The sequence below is a fragment of the Carcharhinus amblyrhynchos genome, chromosome 6 (assembly GCF_965287045.1).
Source record: "Carcharhinus amblyrhynchos chromosome 6, sCarAmb.v2.hapA, whole genome shotgun sequence".
NCBI classification, from domain to species: domain Eukaryota; kingdom Metazoa; phylum Chordata; class Chondrichthyes; order Carcharhiniformes; family Carcharhinidae; genus Carcharhinus; species Carcharhinus amblyrhynchos.
In genome coordinates this window covers 92,625,080-92,644,043 of record NC_137329.1, presented here as the reverse complement: position 1 = coordinate 92,644,043, position 18,964 = coordinate 92,625,080, and the positions used below count along the sequence as shown (strand labels likewise).

The 18,964-nt window shown below is 41.6% G+C and overlaps 1 protein-coding gene across 1 annotated transcript in view; it reads left to right on the top strand.

Moving 5' to 3' along the window:
* Positions 1 to 18,614, top strand: part of fkbp4 (FKBP prolyl isomerase 4) — a 33,464-nt gene extending 14,850 nt beyond the window's left edge. Inside the window, exons 8-10 of the mRNA XM_080190966.1 lie at positions 10,111 to 10,296; positions 11,704 to 11,940; positions 15,974 to 18,614. Of these exons, the coding sequence (XP_080047092.1) occupies positions 10,111 to 10,296; positions 11,704 to 11,940; positions 15,974 to 16,126 (576 nt within the window). The 3' untranslated portion in view covers positions 16,127 to 18,614. The remainder of the gene's footprint in view (positions 1 to 10,110; positions 10,297 to 11,703; positions 11,941 to 15,973) is intronic.
* The last annotated feature ends 350 nt before the right edge of the window (positions 18,615 to 18,964 follow it).

The window sequence follows — 18,964 nt, the reverse complement described above, 5'->3', positions numbered from 1 at the left end:
GACGGATTCTAACATTTTACCTACCACAGACGTTAAACTAACCGGCCTATAATTCCCCGCCTTTTGCCTGGCACCCTTCTTAAACAACGGCGTAACATTAGCCGTTTTCCAATCTTCCGGCACTTCCCCGGAATCCAGCGACGTCTGGAAAATAACCACCAAGGCATCCACTATAACCTCTGCCATTTCTTTCAGAACCCTCGGATGCATTCCATCCGGTCCTGGGGACTTGTCCACAATCAGCCCCTCCAGTCTGTCAAGCACCACCTCTCTAGTAACAGTAATGTCATTAAGACCCTCCAGTCCTACCACCTTTCCATCGCTAACACCCGGCAAATTATTCACGTCCTCCTCCGTGAAGACAGAAACAAAAAAGTTATTCAAGACCTTAGCCATTTCCCCATCCCCTACCACTAGGTACCCTTTCTCATCCTCTAAAGGACCAACGTTCACCCTAGCCAGCCTCTTCCTTTTTATATATTTATAAAAATTCTTGCTATCCTTTTTTATATTAAGTGCTAGCCCAGCTTCATAGCTTCTCCTACCCTCCTTTATCAACTTCTTTGTCAGTCTTTGTTGACATTTAAACCTTTCCCAATCCTCTTCTCGCCCACTGCTCTTAGCTACTCTAAATTCCTCCGCTTTTAATTTAACACTTTCCTTCACCTCCTTCGTTATCCACGGCTTATTACCTCTCCTCCTACTGTCCTTTTTGACCATCGGAATAAATTTCTGCTGAGCACCAAGAAAGATCTCCTTAAAGATCCTCCACTGCTCCTCAGCAGACCTACCTTCCAACGCGCTCCCCCAGTCCACATTCGCCAATTCTTCTCTCATCCTACCGTACTCCCCCTCTATTCAAACAAAGGACGCGTGCCCGGGAACCCACTTTCTCCTCCTCCATCTGCAACAGAAACTCCACCATGCAATGATCACTCTCTCCAAGAGGATCCTTCACCGCAAGGTCCCTAATTCTACCCGCCTCATTGTGGGACAAAACCAGATCTCCTGGAGAAAACCCATGCCAGACACAGGGAGAATGTGCAGTCTCCACTCACTGACCCAAGCCAGAAATCTCTGAAACCAAATGATAGATGCCCCCCAAAACAATTTGAAGATTTGTCAATTTTCCCCAGATACTTGTCGCACTGTGAGCAAACTGGTCTCATTGGAACTCTGCCTTTCTCACATAGGTTTCCAAACATTGCTCCCTCTCTGATGCTTTCACAAAGGATCTGCCTTCAGACTTTGAACCTCCTTTTGGTGTTCCCCTGCCCTGCATATTCATGTGCATTCAAACCTTCGCGTTATCTTTCGGACACCCAGTCACACCAAACAGAATACTATTACTTTACAGGCTAACCTTAAGGTGTCTGGCTTCTCGTGAGCTGTTATTTCCAGATCTGCACTTTGCAGCTCTGTCTTTAACTGGGAGCCTCTTTCTCTTTGTGCCTGACCTCATTGAACAGAATCTGTTGTCCAGATATGTTATTTGTTCCTTCTGGATTCTGGGACATTATGTTCTTTAACTTCTGTCCCTCTGCATTGTCCTAGCAGTTTCTGTACAAAGCTTCTTGTTTCTCAGTTACCTGTGCCAACTGAACTCAATTGCTTCTGCTTTTCAACGTGAGCTTCTGGTTGCTAAACAGCTTAGTTTTTTAAATTTTTTTTGCGTCAGAAGGCCTCCATTGGAATGCAGGCAAAAAACTTCAATCAAAGACTGGCAGGTACCTTTGTTTAACATGAAACTAAACTGAAGTTTTAGCCCTTCGCGTGCAAATACAGAAACATATTAAGCTTAAACTTATAGGCATACCTTATTTCAAACACGCAGTCTTAAACTATCCATATTTGCTAGCTAACCCCTTATTTTTAAATAGTACTCCTAGCTCTAGGTTCTCCCACAGGTGGGTACAAGCCTGCCTTGTCCAATCTTTCCTCATAAGACAATTCCTGGTATTAGTCTAATAAGCCTTCTCTGAACTGTTTCCAATGCATTTACATCTTAAATAAGGAGACCAATACTGTACACAATACGCCGCATCCAGATCAATGCCCTGTATAACTGAAACAAAACCTCCCTGCTTTTGTATTCAATTCTCTTTGCAGTAATGATAACATAAAGTCATAGAGTTTTGACAGCACCGAAAAATCCATTGTATCTGCACTGGCCATCAAGCTCCTATCTATTCTAAATTCATTTCCAGCACTTGTCTGAAGCCTTGCATGCTATGGTGTTTCAAGTGCTCATCCGAATGCTTCTTAGATGTTGAGGGATCCTGCTTCTACTGCCTTTTCAGGCAAAGAGTTCCAGATTTGCAGCAGCCTCTGGGTTACTGTTCTTCCTCAAATACCCTCTAAATCTCCTGTCCATTACCTTAAATCTATCCCCCTGGTTATTGACCCCTATACTAAGGGGAAGCAATTTTGTACACCTCAATCAGGTAGCCCCTCAGCCTTCTCTGCTCTAAGGAAAACAACCCCAGCCTAGCCAGCTCTTCATAGCTGAAACATCATGGTGAATCTCATCTGTACCCTTTCTAATGCAGTCACATCCTTTAGTGTGGCGACTAGAACTGCACACAGTACTCTAGTCATAGCCTATCGAGTGTTTTATACAGCTCGATCATAAGCCCCCTGCTATTCTATGTGGCACGGCAGTGGTTAGCACTGCTGCTTCACAGTGCCAAGGACCCGGTTTTGATTTCTGGCTTGGGTCACTGTCTGTGTGGAGTTTGTATGTTCTTCCTGTGTCCACGTGGGTTTCCTCTGGGTGCGCCATTTTTCTCCCACAGTCCAAAGACGTGCAGGTTAGGTGAATTGGCCATGCTAAATTCTCCCTCAGTGTATCTGAACAGGTGCCGGAGTGTGGCGACTAAGAGGTTTTCACAGAACTTCATTGCAGTGTGAATGTAAGCCTATTTGTGACTATAAACTTTATAAACGCAAGTATCCCATATTCTTTCTTAACCACCTTGTATACCTATCCTGCTTCCTTCAGTGCACTCTGTACTTCCTAGAAACCTACCATTCATTGTGTATGCCCTTGTGTTGTTGTTCCTCCCAAAATGCAAGACCTCTCACTTCAAGGTTAAAATCCAGTTGTCACTGCTCTGCCCAACTATATTACCCAATAATCTGAAGGCTTTTTTCCTTTATTTATCACATCACCAATTCTATAAGCTTTCCTAATTACCTACTATACTTGCATACAAGCCTTTTGTGAATTATGCGATAGGAGATGCAAATCCCTCTGAATTTGTGTGTCTCAGCTTCATATTTGCTCAACACCCCTTCCCCTTGATTCCCGAGAGACCAAAAATCTGACTCCCACAGCCTTAAATATATTCAACAATGAAGCATATCTCAAATAAGAATCCTTAAGATTCACAAATCTTTGAAAAGTGAAGGCATTTCTCATCTGAGTCCTAACTGATCAGCGCTCTCAATTGTCCAGAGATTGTTTTCCTCCATGTTCCTGATTCCCAAGTTGGGAAAATTACATCTCAGTGGAAAGCCCCTTCAGAATCTTGCGTGTTTTAATGCAATCGTCATTCATTCTTGTAAATGCCAGAGTATAACCCTAATTTACTTAGCGACTCATTGCGAGACAGTCTTCATCCCAGGAACCAATCTAGTGAATCTTTGCTGTCATCTTCAATGCAAGTATATTCTCCCTTAAATATGGGACCATATTCCAGGTGTGGTCTTACCTAAAGCTCTGTGCAATTGTTGCAATGATTTCCTCCTTATACTCCAGTCTCTTTGCAATATAAGGCCCACTTGCCATTTGCTGCCTTTGTTGTATGCTGTAGCTGCATGCTGACTTCCTAAGTTCCTTGTACAAGTATACTCAAATCCCTCTGAATATCGACATAGGTTTCATGGCATTTGAAAAATATTCAGCTTTGATAAATTCACAATTTGCTATGTTATACTCAATCTACCATCATATTGCCCACTCACTTGACCTGTCTATATCTTTGCAGCCTCAGCATCCTCCTCAAGCGTAAGTTTATTAGTGTCACAAGTAGGCTTATATTAATGCTGCAATGAAATTACTGTGAAAATCCCCGAGTCACCACACTCAAGCACCTGCTCAGATACACTGAGGGAGAATTTAGCATGGCCAATGCACCTAATCAAGTGCGTCTTTCAGACTGGGAGGAAACAGGAGCCATGATGTGGATATGCCAGCGTTGAACTGGGGTAAACACGGTAAAAAGTCTGACAACACCAGGTTGAAGTCCAACCGATTTATTTGATAGTAAACTTAAAAAAAAAGTGAGTTTACTATCAAATAAATCGGTTGGACTTAAACCTGGTGTTGTCAGACGTTTTACTGTGGAAACAGGAGCACCAGAGGAAACCCACGCAGAGACTCTGCACAGGCAGTCACCCAAGTCCAAAATCAAACCTGGGTCCCTGGCGCTGTGAGGCAGAGTGCTAATCACTGTGCCACAGTTCCACTGGTTATGTTGCAAACTTAGATACGTTATTTTTGATTTCTCCAGCTAAGTCATTAATATAGATTGTAAATGGCTGAGGCTCCAATACTGATCCTAATGAGGCTCTACTAGGCATAGCATGCCAACTTGAAAATGTGCCATTTATTCCTGCCCTTCCTGACTGTTAACCAATCCTCTATCTTTGCCAATATATCAGCCCAAATTTATAATACCTTGTAAATTAACCTTTAATGCTCACCTTATTGAATATGTTTTGGAAATATCAACATCTAATTCACACGTATCCCATTGATGACATCCTCAAAAACAATTGTCAAACAGGATTTCTTTAAGTAAAGCCAATTTGATTTGGTCAGATTATAGAATAAGTATGTTAAGACTTCCCCCACAATGTAATCTTACATTTTCCTGTCATCTGATGTCAGGCCAGTTGGCCCCTAGTTCTCTGTTTCCTCTTCCCAGCTTTTTGTAATACTGGTGTTTTAATTTCTAGTCTGTTGGAACCATTCTAGAATCTCTAGGGAATTTTGGGAAACTATCATCAGCACATCCACTCTATCCATGGCAACCTATTTTAAAACTCTAGAATGTAGGCAATCAGGTCTGGGGATTTGTCAGATTTTAGTCCCCTGAGCTTTTCCATTGCTTTTGTTTTGCTCATACTAATTGCCCTAAGTTAATGTTCCCTCATTTTCTGGTTTAAAATTTGTTTTGTACTGTGAAGACCAAATAAATATTTAATATCTACCTCTGCCATATCCCCCAGACTTGATATCATTCTTTCCAATATTATAAGCCTTTTTTTAATGTAGTGCAATCCTTAACTTCCCTACTAAGCCAGGGATGGATCTTTCTTGCTGAGTTTTATTTCTTAATGGAACATGATTTTGTTGAATATTCGGAATTATTTATTTATGTTTCCCACTGTTTAACAAACAAAGAACAACACAGCACAGGAAACAGGCTGTTCGGCCCAACAAGCCCACGCCACCATTATAACATTCAGTGAATGCCTCATTCCAATCTTCCTCCTACCTACGACCTAGGATTCCACAATAAAGGTGTGCAAATTTACAGAAATATGTGTGCCAGATTGAGGGAGGTCTAACTTAGGGACAATTTGTTAACACCAATCAACCTAAAAGCACATTTTTGGGGTTTGGGAGGAAACCGGAGCACCTGGAGAAAACCCACGCAAGCACGGGGAGAACGTGCAAACTCCCACAGACACCGACCCAAGTCCACGTATCTGCACAGCAAACAGTGATGGTCACTGAGCTGTCGTGTTGCCCGTCAGTTGGTCTGGTTTAAGCGTACACTGACAACATGAAGCACTCGGCAACTCTCGAAGCAACATGCAAGAGCAGCCCTCGCACGACCCACCGCGTGTATGCCCCTTGTTGGCCAACAAGGCGGACCGAATCACCTGTGGATGTAAAAACAAAAGACATCAATAAACATACACAGCTTATACAGACATAAGAACATAAGAAATAGGAGCAGGAGTAGGCCATCTAGCCCCTTGAGCCTGCCCCACCATTCAATAAGATCATGGCTGATCTGTCATGGCTCAGTTCCGCATTCCCGCCCTCTCCCCATAACCCTTAATCCCCTCTCTTATCAAAAACCCATCAACCCGCGTCTTAACAATATTTAGCAAGGTAGCCTCCACCACTTCAACGGGCAGAGAATTCCAGAGATTCACCACCCTTTGAGTGAAGAAGTTCTTCCTCAACTCCGTTCTAAACTGCCCCCCCCTTTATCTTGAGGCTGTGCCCCCTAGTCCTACTGTCCTTTCTGAGCAGGAAGAGTCTCTCCACCTCTATCCTAGACATCCCATTCATCATCTTATACATCTCAATGAAATCTCCCCTCATTCTTCTAAACTCTAACGAGTACAAGCCTAGTTTATTCAGCCTCTCCTCATAGCTCAACCCCCTCAACTCCGGCATCAGCCTAGTAAACCTGCTCTGCACTCCCTCCAAGGCCAAAATATCCTTGCGTAAGTACGGCGCCCAAAACTGCACACAGTACTCCAGCTGCGGCCTCACCAATGCCCTATACAGCCGCAGCAAGACCTCCCTACTTTTATATTCAATCCCCCTCGCTATGAAGGCCAGCATCCCATTAGCCTTCCTGACCACCTGCTGCACCTGCAAGCTGGGTTTTTGCGACTCATGCACAAGGACCCCGAGGTCCCTTTGCACCGTCACCTGCTGCAGTTTTTCGCCACGTAAGTAATAATCCTTCCTACCATTATTCCTACCAAAGTGGACCACCTCGCACTTGCCAACATTAAATTCCATTTGCCAGCTCCTGGCCCATTCGCCCAGCCTATCTAGATCTTACTGTAGACTCTCCACACCCTCCGCACAATTTGCCGTTCCACCAATCTTGGTGTCATCGGCAAATTTTGACACCATGCACTCGGTTCCCTCCTCCAGATCATCTATATAAATGGTAAATAGCTGAGGCCCCAGCACCGACCCCTGGGGCACTCCACTAGTCACCAACCGCCAATCCGAATAGCACCCATTGACCCCCACTCTCTGCCTCCTATTTGACAACCAATCCTCTATCCACGCTAACACCCTACCCCCAACTCCATGTCCCCTGACCTTCTGCAATAACCTCTTGTGAGGTACCTTGTCAAACGCCTTCTGAAAATCAAGGAAGACCATATCCACCGGCTCTCCTCTATCCACCGCCCTAGACACATCCTCATAGAACTCCAGTAAATTTGTCAGGCACGACTTCCCTTTAACGAAACCGTGCTGTGTCTGCTCTATCAAGCAATTCCCCTCAAGATGCCTCGCTAATTCCTCCTTGATGACGGATTCTAACGTTTTACCTACAACCGACGTTAAACTAACCGGCCGATAATTCCCTGCCTTTTGCCTGGCACCCTTCTTAAACAATGGCGTAACATTAGCCGTTTTCCAATCTTCCGGCACTTCCCCGGAATCCAGCGACGTCTGGAAAATAACCACCAAGGCATCCACTATCACCTCCGCCGTTTCTTTCAGAACATTCGCGGAAGATCCCCAGAAGCTCAAACGTAAGACAGGTGAGCCATACAATATGTTGGACGGCCCATAGGAATCTGTTGATTCCCAGGAATGTCCTGAGGCTCTTGATCCTTATTTAGAACAGTCTTTTGACTCCTCCATCTCTAGTCTGCTCATGTGTCTACCTAGGTAAGCCTTAAACAACTCTAGCGTGCCTGCCTCCACCACGCTACTTGGCAGTGCATTCCAGGCTCCCATAACCCTCTACGTGAAAAACCTCCCTCTAACATCTGAATTATACCTCTCTCCTCTCACCCTAAACCCGTGGCCCCTTGTGATTTTTGTATCCAACCAGGGGAAAAGCTTCCCACTGTTCACTATATCTATACCCTTAATATACACATCTATTAGATCTCCCCTCATTCTCCGTCTTTCCAGGGAGAACAGCCCCAATTTGCCCGATCTCTCCTCATAGCTAAGACCTTCCATACTAGGCAGCATCCTGGTAAACCTCCTCTGCACTCTCTCCAGGGTCTCCATGTTCTTCCGGTAGTACGGCAACCAGAACTGGATGGAGTACTCCAAATGCGGTCTAACCAACGTTCTATACAACTGCAACATTAGACGCCAGCTTTTATACTCTATACCCCTTCCTATAAAGGCAAGAATACCATAAGCCTTCTTCGCCACCTTCTCCACCTGTACTGACACCTTCAAGGACTTGTGTACTTGCACACCTGGGTCCCTCTGTGTTTCTATACTCTTAATAGTCCTACCATTTATCATATAACTCCCCTCTACATTATTTCTTCCAAAATGCATCACCTCGCATTTATCTGTATAAATGTTTGTTGTCATACCTTTTAGTCTATTTACACAGTTAACCTTGACCAACACTTCCATCACACCACTGTAATTGACTTTGTTTCGGTCTGGAGTACGTCACAATACAGAATTAGACATTAGGATCACGTTTTCTCAAGGGATCTTTCACCATGAGTTTACTAATTAATGCATGAAACGAGATGAAACAATTTCCAGAAAACTCCCAAAAACATTCTACAAACTCACCTTTAAACCATTTTTGTCTACTTAGTTGATCTAGTCTAAAGACTAAAGTCCCGACAATGATTGTGTTACCTTTGTTCCAACATTCAATAAATGTTCTGTCTACCAGTGTAATTAATGTTAGGGGTCCATTAACTTCTGTCATTTTCTGATCCTTGTTCCTAACCTCCATTCATATTGATCCATATCCCGAATCCGAGCCCAGATCTTTTTTCACCACTATCCTAATGTGATCCTTTGCTATCGAGACTACTGTTGCTTTTCCATTCAGTCTTGTCTTTTTGAAATATTATGCACTTTAGAATATGTATTTATCTCTATATGCCGTCAGTTCATTATTAAGGCAAATGTTTTGTGCATTCAGATAAAGTGGCTTTGAGTTTTGTTTTGCCTGTGCAGTAATTTTATTCCCTATGCCCTATTAACTGCTTTCTCAATCAGTATGTTTTTAGGACAACAAAGAAAATGATGTTGAATCTAGTTCCAGAAAATTAGATAGGATAAGTGTGGAATGCAGGAACGCACCACAGCGTCATTATCTTTGATATAAAAATTAAAAAGGAGAGACAACAATCAGAGACAAATGAATTTTGCCATTTTCGATTAAATAAAAAGGAAAGAGCACGTACCTTCACGTTATCTCAACATTAATACAATTACTTAAATGTTCCATAAGAATTCTTCTGCCCTGCAAAAAATCTTTTAATAAGAGCCTCCAAATCACAGGAGGCTTCAGGCCAAATTCATATCCAACGACCTGCTTTGAAAACTCACATTTTGACAACTTTGACAAATTAGATCACTGCAGTAGAAATGATCCAGAGCATTTTAAACGAACCAACAAATAATCTAAACCCACAACATGCTAAAAGAAAAAGTCAATTTGCTCCATCTCCCAGTATTAATAGAACCTCTCAGAATTCCAGGATTCAGATCCGCATCTTCACTAAAAGCTAATCCATTCTTCCTTGGGCATACCATTGTCTGTGAGCCGCCACCCACGTGCCTTTGATCATGTGTGCGCTTTTTGACATTCACTCACACAGAAAACCTGGTAGGCCAATACAGTCCTTCCTCTGCCCATCTCCATGAGTGAATCATGTGCCTCCTGTACACAGCTGGTATTGTTCATTAGATGTCTTCTACACCTCGCATTCTTTTCAAGGCCAAATAAAATGTGAAACTGGGATTTGTGAACTTAATATGATCATGAACACAAAAGAAAATAGTTGAGCTTATTTAACTTGAATACTGTATTAACGTTTGCCCCACACATTATCCTTTCCATCTTTCATGTGCAATGTAATCTGTTGATACTTGATAAGTGATTTAATAGCTATCTGTTAAAGTAAGAAATGCACCTAAACAGTAATTTAAAAATGTTTACCCAAATACTTGTACTGATTTTTCTGAATAATCATGAAATGTAAAATAAATGTTAGCTGTCAGAATTGGCAAAACAGTGACGATTAGAGTAGAGTGGAAAGTTGCTAGAATCTTAAGTTGCTGAGAATTATGTTATTCTTCCTTATAACTACAAGCTTCATGTAACCTTTTGTTGCCAGGGGGGCAAGTATAAGCAGGCCACCATCCACTACAAGAAAATTGTATCTTGGCTAGAACATGAGAGCGGACTAACTGAAGAAAACCTAAAACAATCCAATGCATTAAGGCTAGCAGCCCATCTCAACCTTGCCATGTGCTACATCAAAATGGATGAGAATTTGCAAGCTGTAGAGAATTGTGAAAAGGTGAGGAACTTTTTAATTCCTAATGTACAAATCATCAATTGTAAACATCAGTGACATATAAGTTCTCTTAATTCAGTTAATGTATCACTTTTGATGCAGAAATAAGTTTCCAAATTTAGAAAGACCTTGGCTATAATCCATGATGAGTGCCATGTTGAATAAACGCATAGAACTGCATTTGGCATCCGGCCTATAAAGTGTAAAGGAGTTCCTGTTCCTGATTGCCAGTCAATGGCACTTGCTAGAAATTGGCTTTGATTTTCAGATGAGATGTTCATAAGGCTTGTATCTTTCATGCTGTTACTCTCCAAATTCACAAATATTGATACCTTGGCACATCTATCAGTTATTGCCTTATGAAGACTGGGGAGAAACATTGGGAGCTCAAGAAAGCATACTGTTAAGTAGAATGGCACAAGGTAGTCTTCAAACCATAACAAAACTGCCCATAGCTTGACAATGTCAGTTTGCTTTGATAAATGTTTGAGTCGTGAAAGCTTATATTGTGCATAAAATGTGACTAGTGGTGCACCACAGGAATCTGGGAGTCTCAACCATTTTTATTAAAAATTTGGATGATGGAATTGTCAAATTATATTCAAGTAATGACGCTGAGGTAACATTTACGTATAAGCAGTGTAGGCGAAAGCGTAAACTTGCAATGAGACAATACTTAAGTGAGAGGGCAAAACTATGGCAAATGAATTTTGGCAAAGGCAAGTGTGAGGTCACCTGTTTTAGCCTTGAAAAGAAAGGTGAAAAGTACTTACTAAATATGAAAATCTACAGACATTGGAAGTTTAAAAGTGTCTTGAGGATTTATGTACATTGACTATGAAAATAGCTAACCAGGTATAGAACTTAATCAAAGGCAAAATGAATGCTGGGCTTAAATGTAGAGGACTAAGCTACAGTAGGAGATGTTAGGGAAGGAGTTGAAATCCTGTTTCAGCTATACAGAGCTCTGCGTAGACCATATACCCTGGAGTTCTTTGCATTACACCTTAACAAGGATATATACCCTTTGTGGGAGTGCTGTCTAGATTTAAAATGGTACCCAGACTCCAAATGTTAACCTGCAAGGAGCCACTCTTAAAAATGAAGTTAGAAAACACTTCTATGCACAAATGATGGTAGCAATGGAACTTTATTCTGAAAAAAAGCTGTTGATGCCTGGTCAATACTAAATTTTAAAACAGAGGTTGATCAAAGTCTTGCTAACCAGAGATAGGGCAAAGGTGGATTGATATATGCAGATAGGTAAGGGATCAGCACATTTTCACTAAATGGTTGAGCAGGCTCAAGAGGCTAACTGGCCTACTCCTAATCCTGTTTTCGTACCTGATTTGTGATTGCTTTCTGGGATAAGAGGGTGAGGATGTTTCTAAACTTCTGCTTTTATTTCAGGCATTGGAGCTAGATGCAACCAATGAAAAGGCCCTTTTTAGAATGGGTGAGGCCAGACTCGCAATGAATGATTATGAACTGGCAAAAGAAAACTTCCAAAAGGTTCTGCAGCTTTACCCCAACAAGGCAGCCAAAGTCCAGATTGGAATCTGCCAGAAAAAAATAAGAGAGCAGTTGGACCTGGAGAAAAAGATCTATGCTAAAATGTTCCCAAAATTTGCAGATACCAGTGCCAATGTAAGTATTGGAGCTAACAAATATTGAATCTTTTAAGCGCAAGAACTGTAGAAACTGGAAAAGATAGTTAAACCAGGAAACCGCCCCTTAATAAGGGTGGCAAAGTGGTTAGCACTGCTGTCTCACAGGGACCTAACTTGTGTCTCTGTCTATGTGGAGTTTGCAAATTCTCCCTGTGTTTGTGTGGGTTTCCTTGGTGTTCCGGTTTCCCACAGTCCAAATATGTGCAGGTTAGGCGGATTGGCTATGCTAAATTGCTCTTTAGCATTGGGGGACTAGTTAGGGTAAATGTATGGGGATAGGGTCTGGGTGGGCTTATGGTCAGTGAGATTTGACGGGCCAAGTGGGCCCCTCTGCACTGTAGGATTTTCTGATTCTTATTAATTGATCGCATCTAAATGCCCCTTAAACAAATTAATACAGTATGCTTCAGTGGCAACTTTTAACATCATACATTTGTATTACCCTTTAGATGGAGAGAAGATCCATCTAATTCTTTCATGTTTTTATCCTGCTTCACCACTATAATGAACAATTTGCCTAGATCACTCAAGTTATGTTTGTAATCTCAAATTATTAGGGTACTTCCATTTATTTTTAAATTAAAACTGTCCAACCAGTATATTTTCTCAACGTAAACTCCTAATATCAAGAATCACCTTTTGTTGCTTGTCTGTGGGTCACCTTGCAGTAAATTTCTTATGATTAGGTCAGAACTACTCAATAGTTCACATGAGGTCCGCCTAATGCCTTCACCAAAATCTTTGATTCTGACTGTATTTATCATTATTTATTCTGCTTTCTATTTGGGTATAAATTTTCTAAAATTTAAAATTTTACTCCCATGTAATTAATAAAAAAAAACTATTAAATGAAGTATTGATTCCAAGCTTCAGTCCCTGAGCAATCCCATTTATTTTTCCAATGTGAACATTTCCCATATATGGCAACATTTAAGTTTGCTAGCACCATATTTGGGATTACCAGATGAAATGGCTGTTTATTTGATTTTAGGGTTTTTAAGCAGTTTGCCATTTGCACCTTAAGCTTTGTATCATTTTCCAAGAAAGAAAATGAGAAAATGTTACATTGTACAGTCTTGAGTAATTAAAACAGACTGTGCCCCGAGGTCACCTAAGATGGAACGTTAACTTCTACTTTTTAAAAAATTTTAATTCTGCTAAACGTGCTTTTATTCTTCACACCAGAAATAGAGATTTTCACAAGAATGAGAAACCCAACATTTAATTGGGGCACGTTATTTTAAGTTTGCACAATATTTATCAGTTGAAACATTAGTTTTAAAATTTTGTCTGGAGGGGCAGAGATGTTATTCTGAAAACTGGAAGTCTTAACTATTAATTACCTGCTCAAGTGTGACTTCTCATTTTAGTCAGCAGTTGATTATATGGAATGTTGCCTGCTGTTTCAATGATATAATATTGTACCATTTAGACAGGAGAGTCCCATGTTTAATCCCTAGTTGATACCGAGTTTTCTGGCCTTGGTTTAGTTGCATCAGTTGGTATTCAAGTCCCTGAATTAGTCTGAATTCCCACTACTAAATGCAACTTTAGTGATCCTTTCTAGAAAGCGGGGTCAAAATTTGACTGCTGTAATGTGCCCAACCACATTTAACATCCACTTGAACTGTATAAAAGTTATAATTTGGATATCAAGAAGCAAAGTGTGAATTTGTACACCAACGTAAGTCATAAATGAGGGAAAACATTTAGGAAGGCAAAAAAAAGGGAGCAGTAAGGTATAGCCATTAAGTTGTATATTTTTCCTGAGAAGATGTCAGTCATTAGGTATGCATTGGAGGAGATGACCAAATCAAGTAATATTAAAACCTTCTAACAAAAGGCAGTATCTTGTCACCTCGCTGTTCCCAGCGATCAATGTGATAAGCTGGAAAAAGTGTGCAAATCAGTTTGCTATCTTACCAGATCCTTTTTAATGGCACAAAGCTTATTAGCATGAATTTGACTCTATTCTATATCATTAGTGAGTTCAGCATGCATACCGTCTGCTTCCTGAAGTTTCCCACCTCTCTGGCATGATGTCATGCCAGCATAATTCGCTACTGCTCTAAGTGTGGTTCACATGCAGCAGTAGCGAAGGAGAGCAAAAAAGTGAGTACCACTGAGCACCACCCCCTGGAGTGCAAGGTGGGAGAGGGTCTCAGCTGCTGCCATAGTGCAGGATGGAGTGGGAACTTGCATGGGTGCTGGGATTGAGCAGGGCTCATGCCAGTCTGGGGGGTCCATGGGTTGGCGGTCGCCACTGGCTTGGGGCTTGTGTTGCTTGCATTCCCCCATGCCCTCTGGGTGACCCTACAACTACTTAACCTTGACTACACCTTAATGCTCCTCCAGAATGCACAACAGAACTGGAGGTGATCAGCTGTGTTCTGCACCATGTGGCATGTGATGGCCTTGGCAGGCATTCCCTAGCAAGCCCCAGATGACTTTCAGTTCTCAGGGATACCACCTGTTCAGCTTCCTCTCTGCCTGTGAGATGCACCGTGTCAGGAAGGGGGGATTTGGAAGGGTTGGGGACCAGGGTCTCCTGGGTAAAAGGCTCTGCATGGGTTTCAGCCCTCCTTCCTGCCTCGGGGGTTTGTTCCTCCGTGACACTCCAACATGAGACAGCTGGACAGTTCTGGAGGCTCAGCTGTGTCTGTGCAAGTCCTCGGTGATGTCCAAACTACGGAGCTCCTCAGCCATGGTCCTCTGAGGCTAGATGTGGAGGTGCTGATGTTGGACTGGGGTAAGCACAGTAAGAAGTCTCAACACCAGGTTAAAGTCTAACAGGTGAGCGATTGAAGGGATGGTGCTCCAAAAGGTAGTGGCTTGTGCTACCAAATAAACCTGTTGGACTTTAACCTGGTGTTGTGAGACTCCTTACTGTCCTATGAGACCAGGTCATGCCTTGAACCCTGCTACCCATGACTACCACTTCCTGCTGGAGGCGCTCCACTGCGATCACCACCCTTGCAGTGTTGGCCTGGGTGAAACACAACAATGGCACTGCCTCCTGCACCTAAAGGTTATGGGACTCCTCCAGGCAGCCTCTCAGTTGCCGGAATGTTGCTGACAGCCCCTCCTGCAATCCCCTGCTCTGTTTCTGTATCTCCAGCAGCTTTGGGAGAACTGATCCCAGCGACTCAGCACCTGGCTGGGAGCCAGCAGTTTCCTTGGCTTGGGGAGACTTCCGTCTTCTCAATCCCTCGGATGTTCCCATCTCCTCCTGATGTGCATATGCAACTGGGGCTCACAGAATGTGCCCCAGAATCCTCACTATTAATGTATTTGCACTGGTGGATGGTGCACGTGATGCCAACTGGTTGGTGCTTTTCTCGGAGGTTTCTTTGGGGCGTTCCTCCAAGACTTTTTCCTCAGACTTTCCATTCAGGGTGTCGACTGGGGTCACAAGGGAGATGCTGCCTCCTGTCACACCAGTCTCATCGGGGTCATCTGCAACAGAAGACACATGGCTCAGTGCAAGAGAGGGACAAGTATCTTGGCGCATTGCAGCTTACTTCTACACGGTGTCCAGTAGCCGACCCAATTATCCCCTCTCAAACCGTGGAGCTGCTCTACAACGTGCTATCATCTTGATATGACTGACTTGAGTGCTTAACTGCAGCCCCCTTTGTTAAAGGTGCACAGCTGTGGCCATTTTGGACGAATCACTCACCTAGAGCCTCCATGCTGGCATGATTCGCATGGCGGCTCTTTCATTGCACCAAGTGTCGAAAGATTGTGATACAGAGTGTGCCAGAGAGACTGGTGCAGAAAACATGCTGTTGCAACCTGACTGTTGATATTCCATTTACACAGTTAATGTTGTAGTGTTAAACTGGCCGGGCACCAAAGTTGTCATTTTGATGGGAGAAATCCCATGTGCACCAGTAGTCACAATGTGGGCTGAATGCACATGCAATTGTTTCCAGGTGCCTAACTGGTTAGTATCAGGAGACACAATAAACAATTTTTTCTAAAATAATTTTCAAACTATATTTTAACAGAAAGAAGTTCTCAAAACAAAATCTGAAAAGGAATCTGCTGCAGTGATAACAGAGGAAGAAGAGAATAAGGAGAATCTAGATGAAGGTGGCAAAGGAGAACCCATGGAAACGGAAACTACTCTCAAGTCTCAGGAATTGGATGCTACAGCATGAGTGATGTGGAGTTTGAAGCTGCATTACTTGTTTGATTTATTTTTTAAAGCTTTGTTATAGTACAGTATCCTGTGTATTATTAATGCACCAGTAAAGAGTTTTACTTACTTACTCACCTGAGTCACACAAGCTATTTAAAAAAGAAATGATCACATGCTGGAATTGCTGAGTTTCTAAGTGACACTGGATTGGCCGCAGTCTATTTAGTTTTCATGTCCTGCCTGTGGCATTGTGACATTGTTAGATGACAAATGAGATGAGCCCAGTCTTGAACAAGTAGGAAATAAAACTGGAATAAGCAATTGGTAGCTCCATGAATTATTCTGACTTGAAAAACAATTCACTTTTATGGAATGTATTCATTCCTCCTTCTGCATCTTTCCAGTGATGGTGTCATCTCCTCCCTCCTGCCTCAATACAGATATACATTGCTTTTTTAATGAATGATCTACTGTATTTTTTTTCCAATTACAGGATGTACCTGAGAATTGACAGATCAATGATCTGTTCCTGGAATTTGGATAAAGGTGTATTGTTGGTGCTGTTACTGCTGTGCTACTGAGATACTGTTTTTTTTAAGCAAAGAACTTCGTTTTGATGCTTGTAACTTGTGTATAAGTATCATAAGGTAATAACAGCATTATTGTAGACTTACTGTATTCCACAGAATGGCACCTTTTCATTTTTACGTATTGATAATTGATTGTTACTTGTTCTTCATCAAAAGACAAAGTGGAAGAGATGGTTTTGTATTACATAAAATCTCTGGCATAGAAAGACCACTCAGTCCAACTGGTCAGTGCTACTGCTTATGCCTCTCACCTTCCCCAACTTTCTCAAAGCCTATTAGCATCTCTGTTCATTTCTCCCTCATGTTTTTATCTAGTTTCCCCCTAATGCAGCTATTCAATGTGGCATTAAGTGCCACACTTCAACCACTTTTTAATATATATTGGATTGCCCATAAGTAGAAAAATGCTCTCTGGGTCCACCTGCTGGACCTCTTCATTTTTAAAAAAAATTCTATTATGATCTTTCGGCCTTCACTTTTCTCAGAGAGCCCCATTTGTGTCTTCCTTTTTTTTTGAGACATTTGACTTCTTGTTTGATTCTTGTAAATCTTTCTTGCACCCCATCAATTATGCACTTCTAGCCACACTTGGTGAATGTTTGAAACCCCCACCCCCCACCGTGGATTCTGAAGGGGAGAAGTGAGTGATCTTGCATAAAGAAGATTCCCTCTGCATTTCACCTGCCCCAATCTTGTAGCAAGTGTAAGTAGCTCTACCTAATAAGGCCAGGTGACCACCTCACTCCTGCCACTTAGTGCCAGACAACTTCCTGCAGTGTCTCCAAGCCACTGCAGCACTCTGCCTGGAGAGCTGCCAGGCAATCAGATTGACCAGCAGCTCTGAAAGGTGCAGGTTTCTCCCAGGTGAGGGGTGGAAGTCCCAATCAACGCTCATCCAAATGTAATTTGACATTGGCTGTTTGAATCGGGGGGCATGTGAGCCCCCAATTCAGTTTTTGGCAATTTATAAGTAACACCTTGAGGTATTGTCTACTACCCTCTTTGGAATTGACATGGTTTGAATAGTTTTGCTTGCAGCTGCCCTATGTGAACAAACCCCCATCCCCAACTCCCTTCATTAACCAGATTTGTGCAACTCATTTGATTTAATATTACAACACTCTAGTACACCAAAAAATACACATTATTTCCAACTTATCGAAAATCAGTGTTCTCCTGCTTTGATTTATTTTGTGACTTCTTTGGATCTCAGACTTTCCTTATTTATAACTGTCTGGATGCTTTTCACAAATTCAATCTAATACAAAGCTCGTACTCAAGCACCTGAATTGATTTCTAAAAATTTCCCATCTGTAAATCAAAGACAGTATTACTTAAGTTGTACAGTTATTTCATAACTTTAAGCTAGTTTAATGTCAACAACATTTTAAGAGCAAAATTATATAATGAGTAAAAGTAAATTGCCTACTTTGCATAGGTTAAAATTACCCCTAATGTAAAACTTGAGATTTTATTTCTGGCTTTGGAATTTATTTGATTTCAATTCTTTAGCATTTTCTGTTCAAAATCAAACTTAAAGAACCCTAGTTCATTAAAAATGCACAAAGCAGTGTAAATTCTATAATTTGCTATGTGTTGATAACTTATTGCAGCTTTTGTCTTGCTACTAAGTCACAAAAGCTTATGTGCTTTGCATCAGGACACACTTTACTGGGCCATTATTTCAAGTATACAGAAAGGGGCTGTGATTCCAGTTCTATGCAACACAGTAACATATGTCTTAAGTGCTTGACCTTCTGGTGGAAAAATAGTGTACAATTTGCATCCAGTACTTTGTTTTCCAGCTTGATTTATAACCAAAAGGTGATTGTATGTATGTAAATACTTTTTGTTTTGTTTGAGGGCAGCATAGGAGTAAAACTAATAAAAAAAATTCAGAAACTTAATACTTCACAATGTTTGTATATTTTGTCTATATATATATATATACATTTAAAATATGGATGTAATTGAAATGTAATTTTGAAAACTTGAGTCACTTTTGTTCTAAGGTTGCCACACAGCAAAGCAACTTTTTTATGTACAGGAAAACAGTATTTGTCCCAGACCTGGTCAGCCAGTTATCTGAAATGTTGACCCGAATTCATCTCTGCAGAAGTTATTCTTTCTCAGGTGATTTTTTATTACTTATTATTTCATGTCTAATTATTTAGTAGACTATTATTGCCCATTTTTATAATTGAAGCTGTTTAGCTTTTGCATGGGCATATGAAAATAATTCTCTGACAAGATGGTGCTTTCATGGG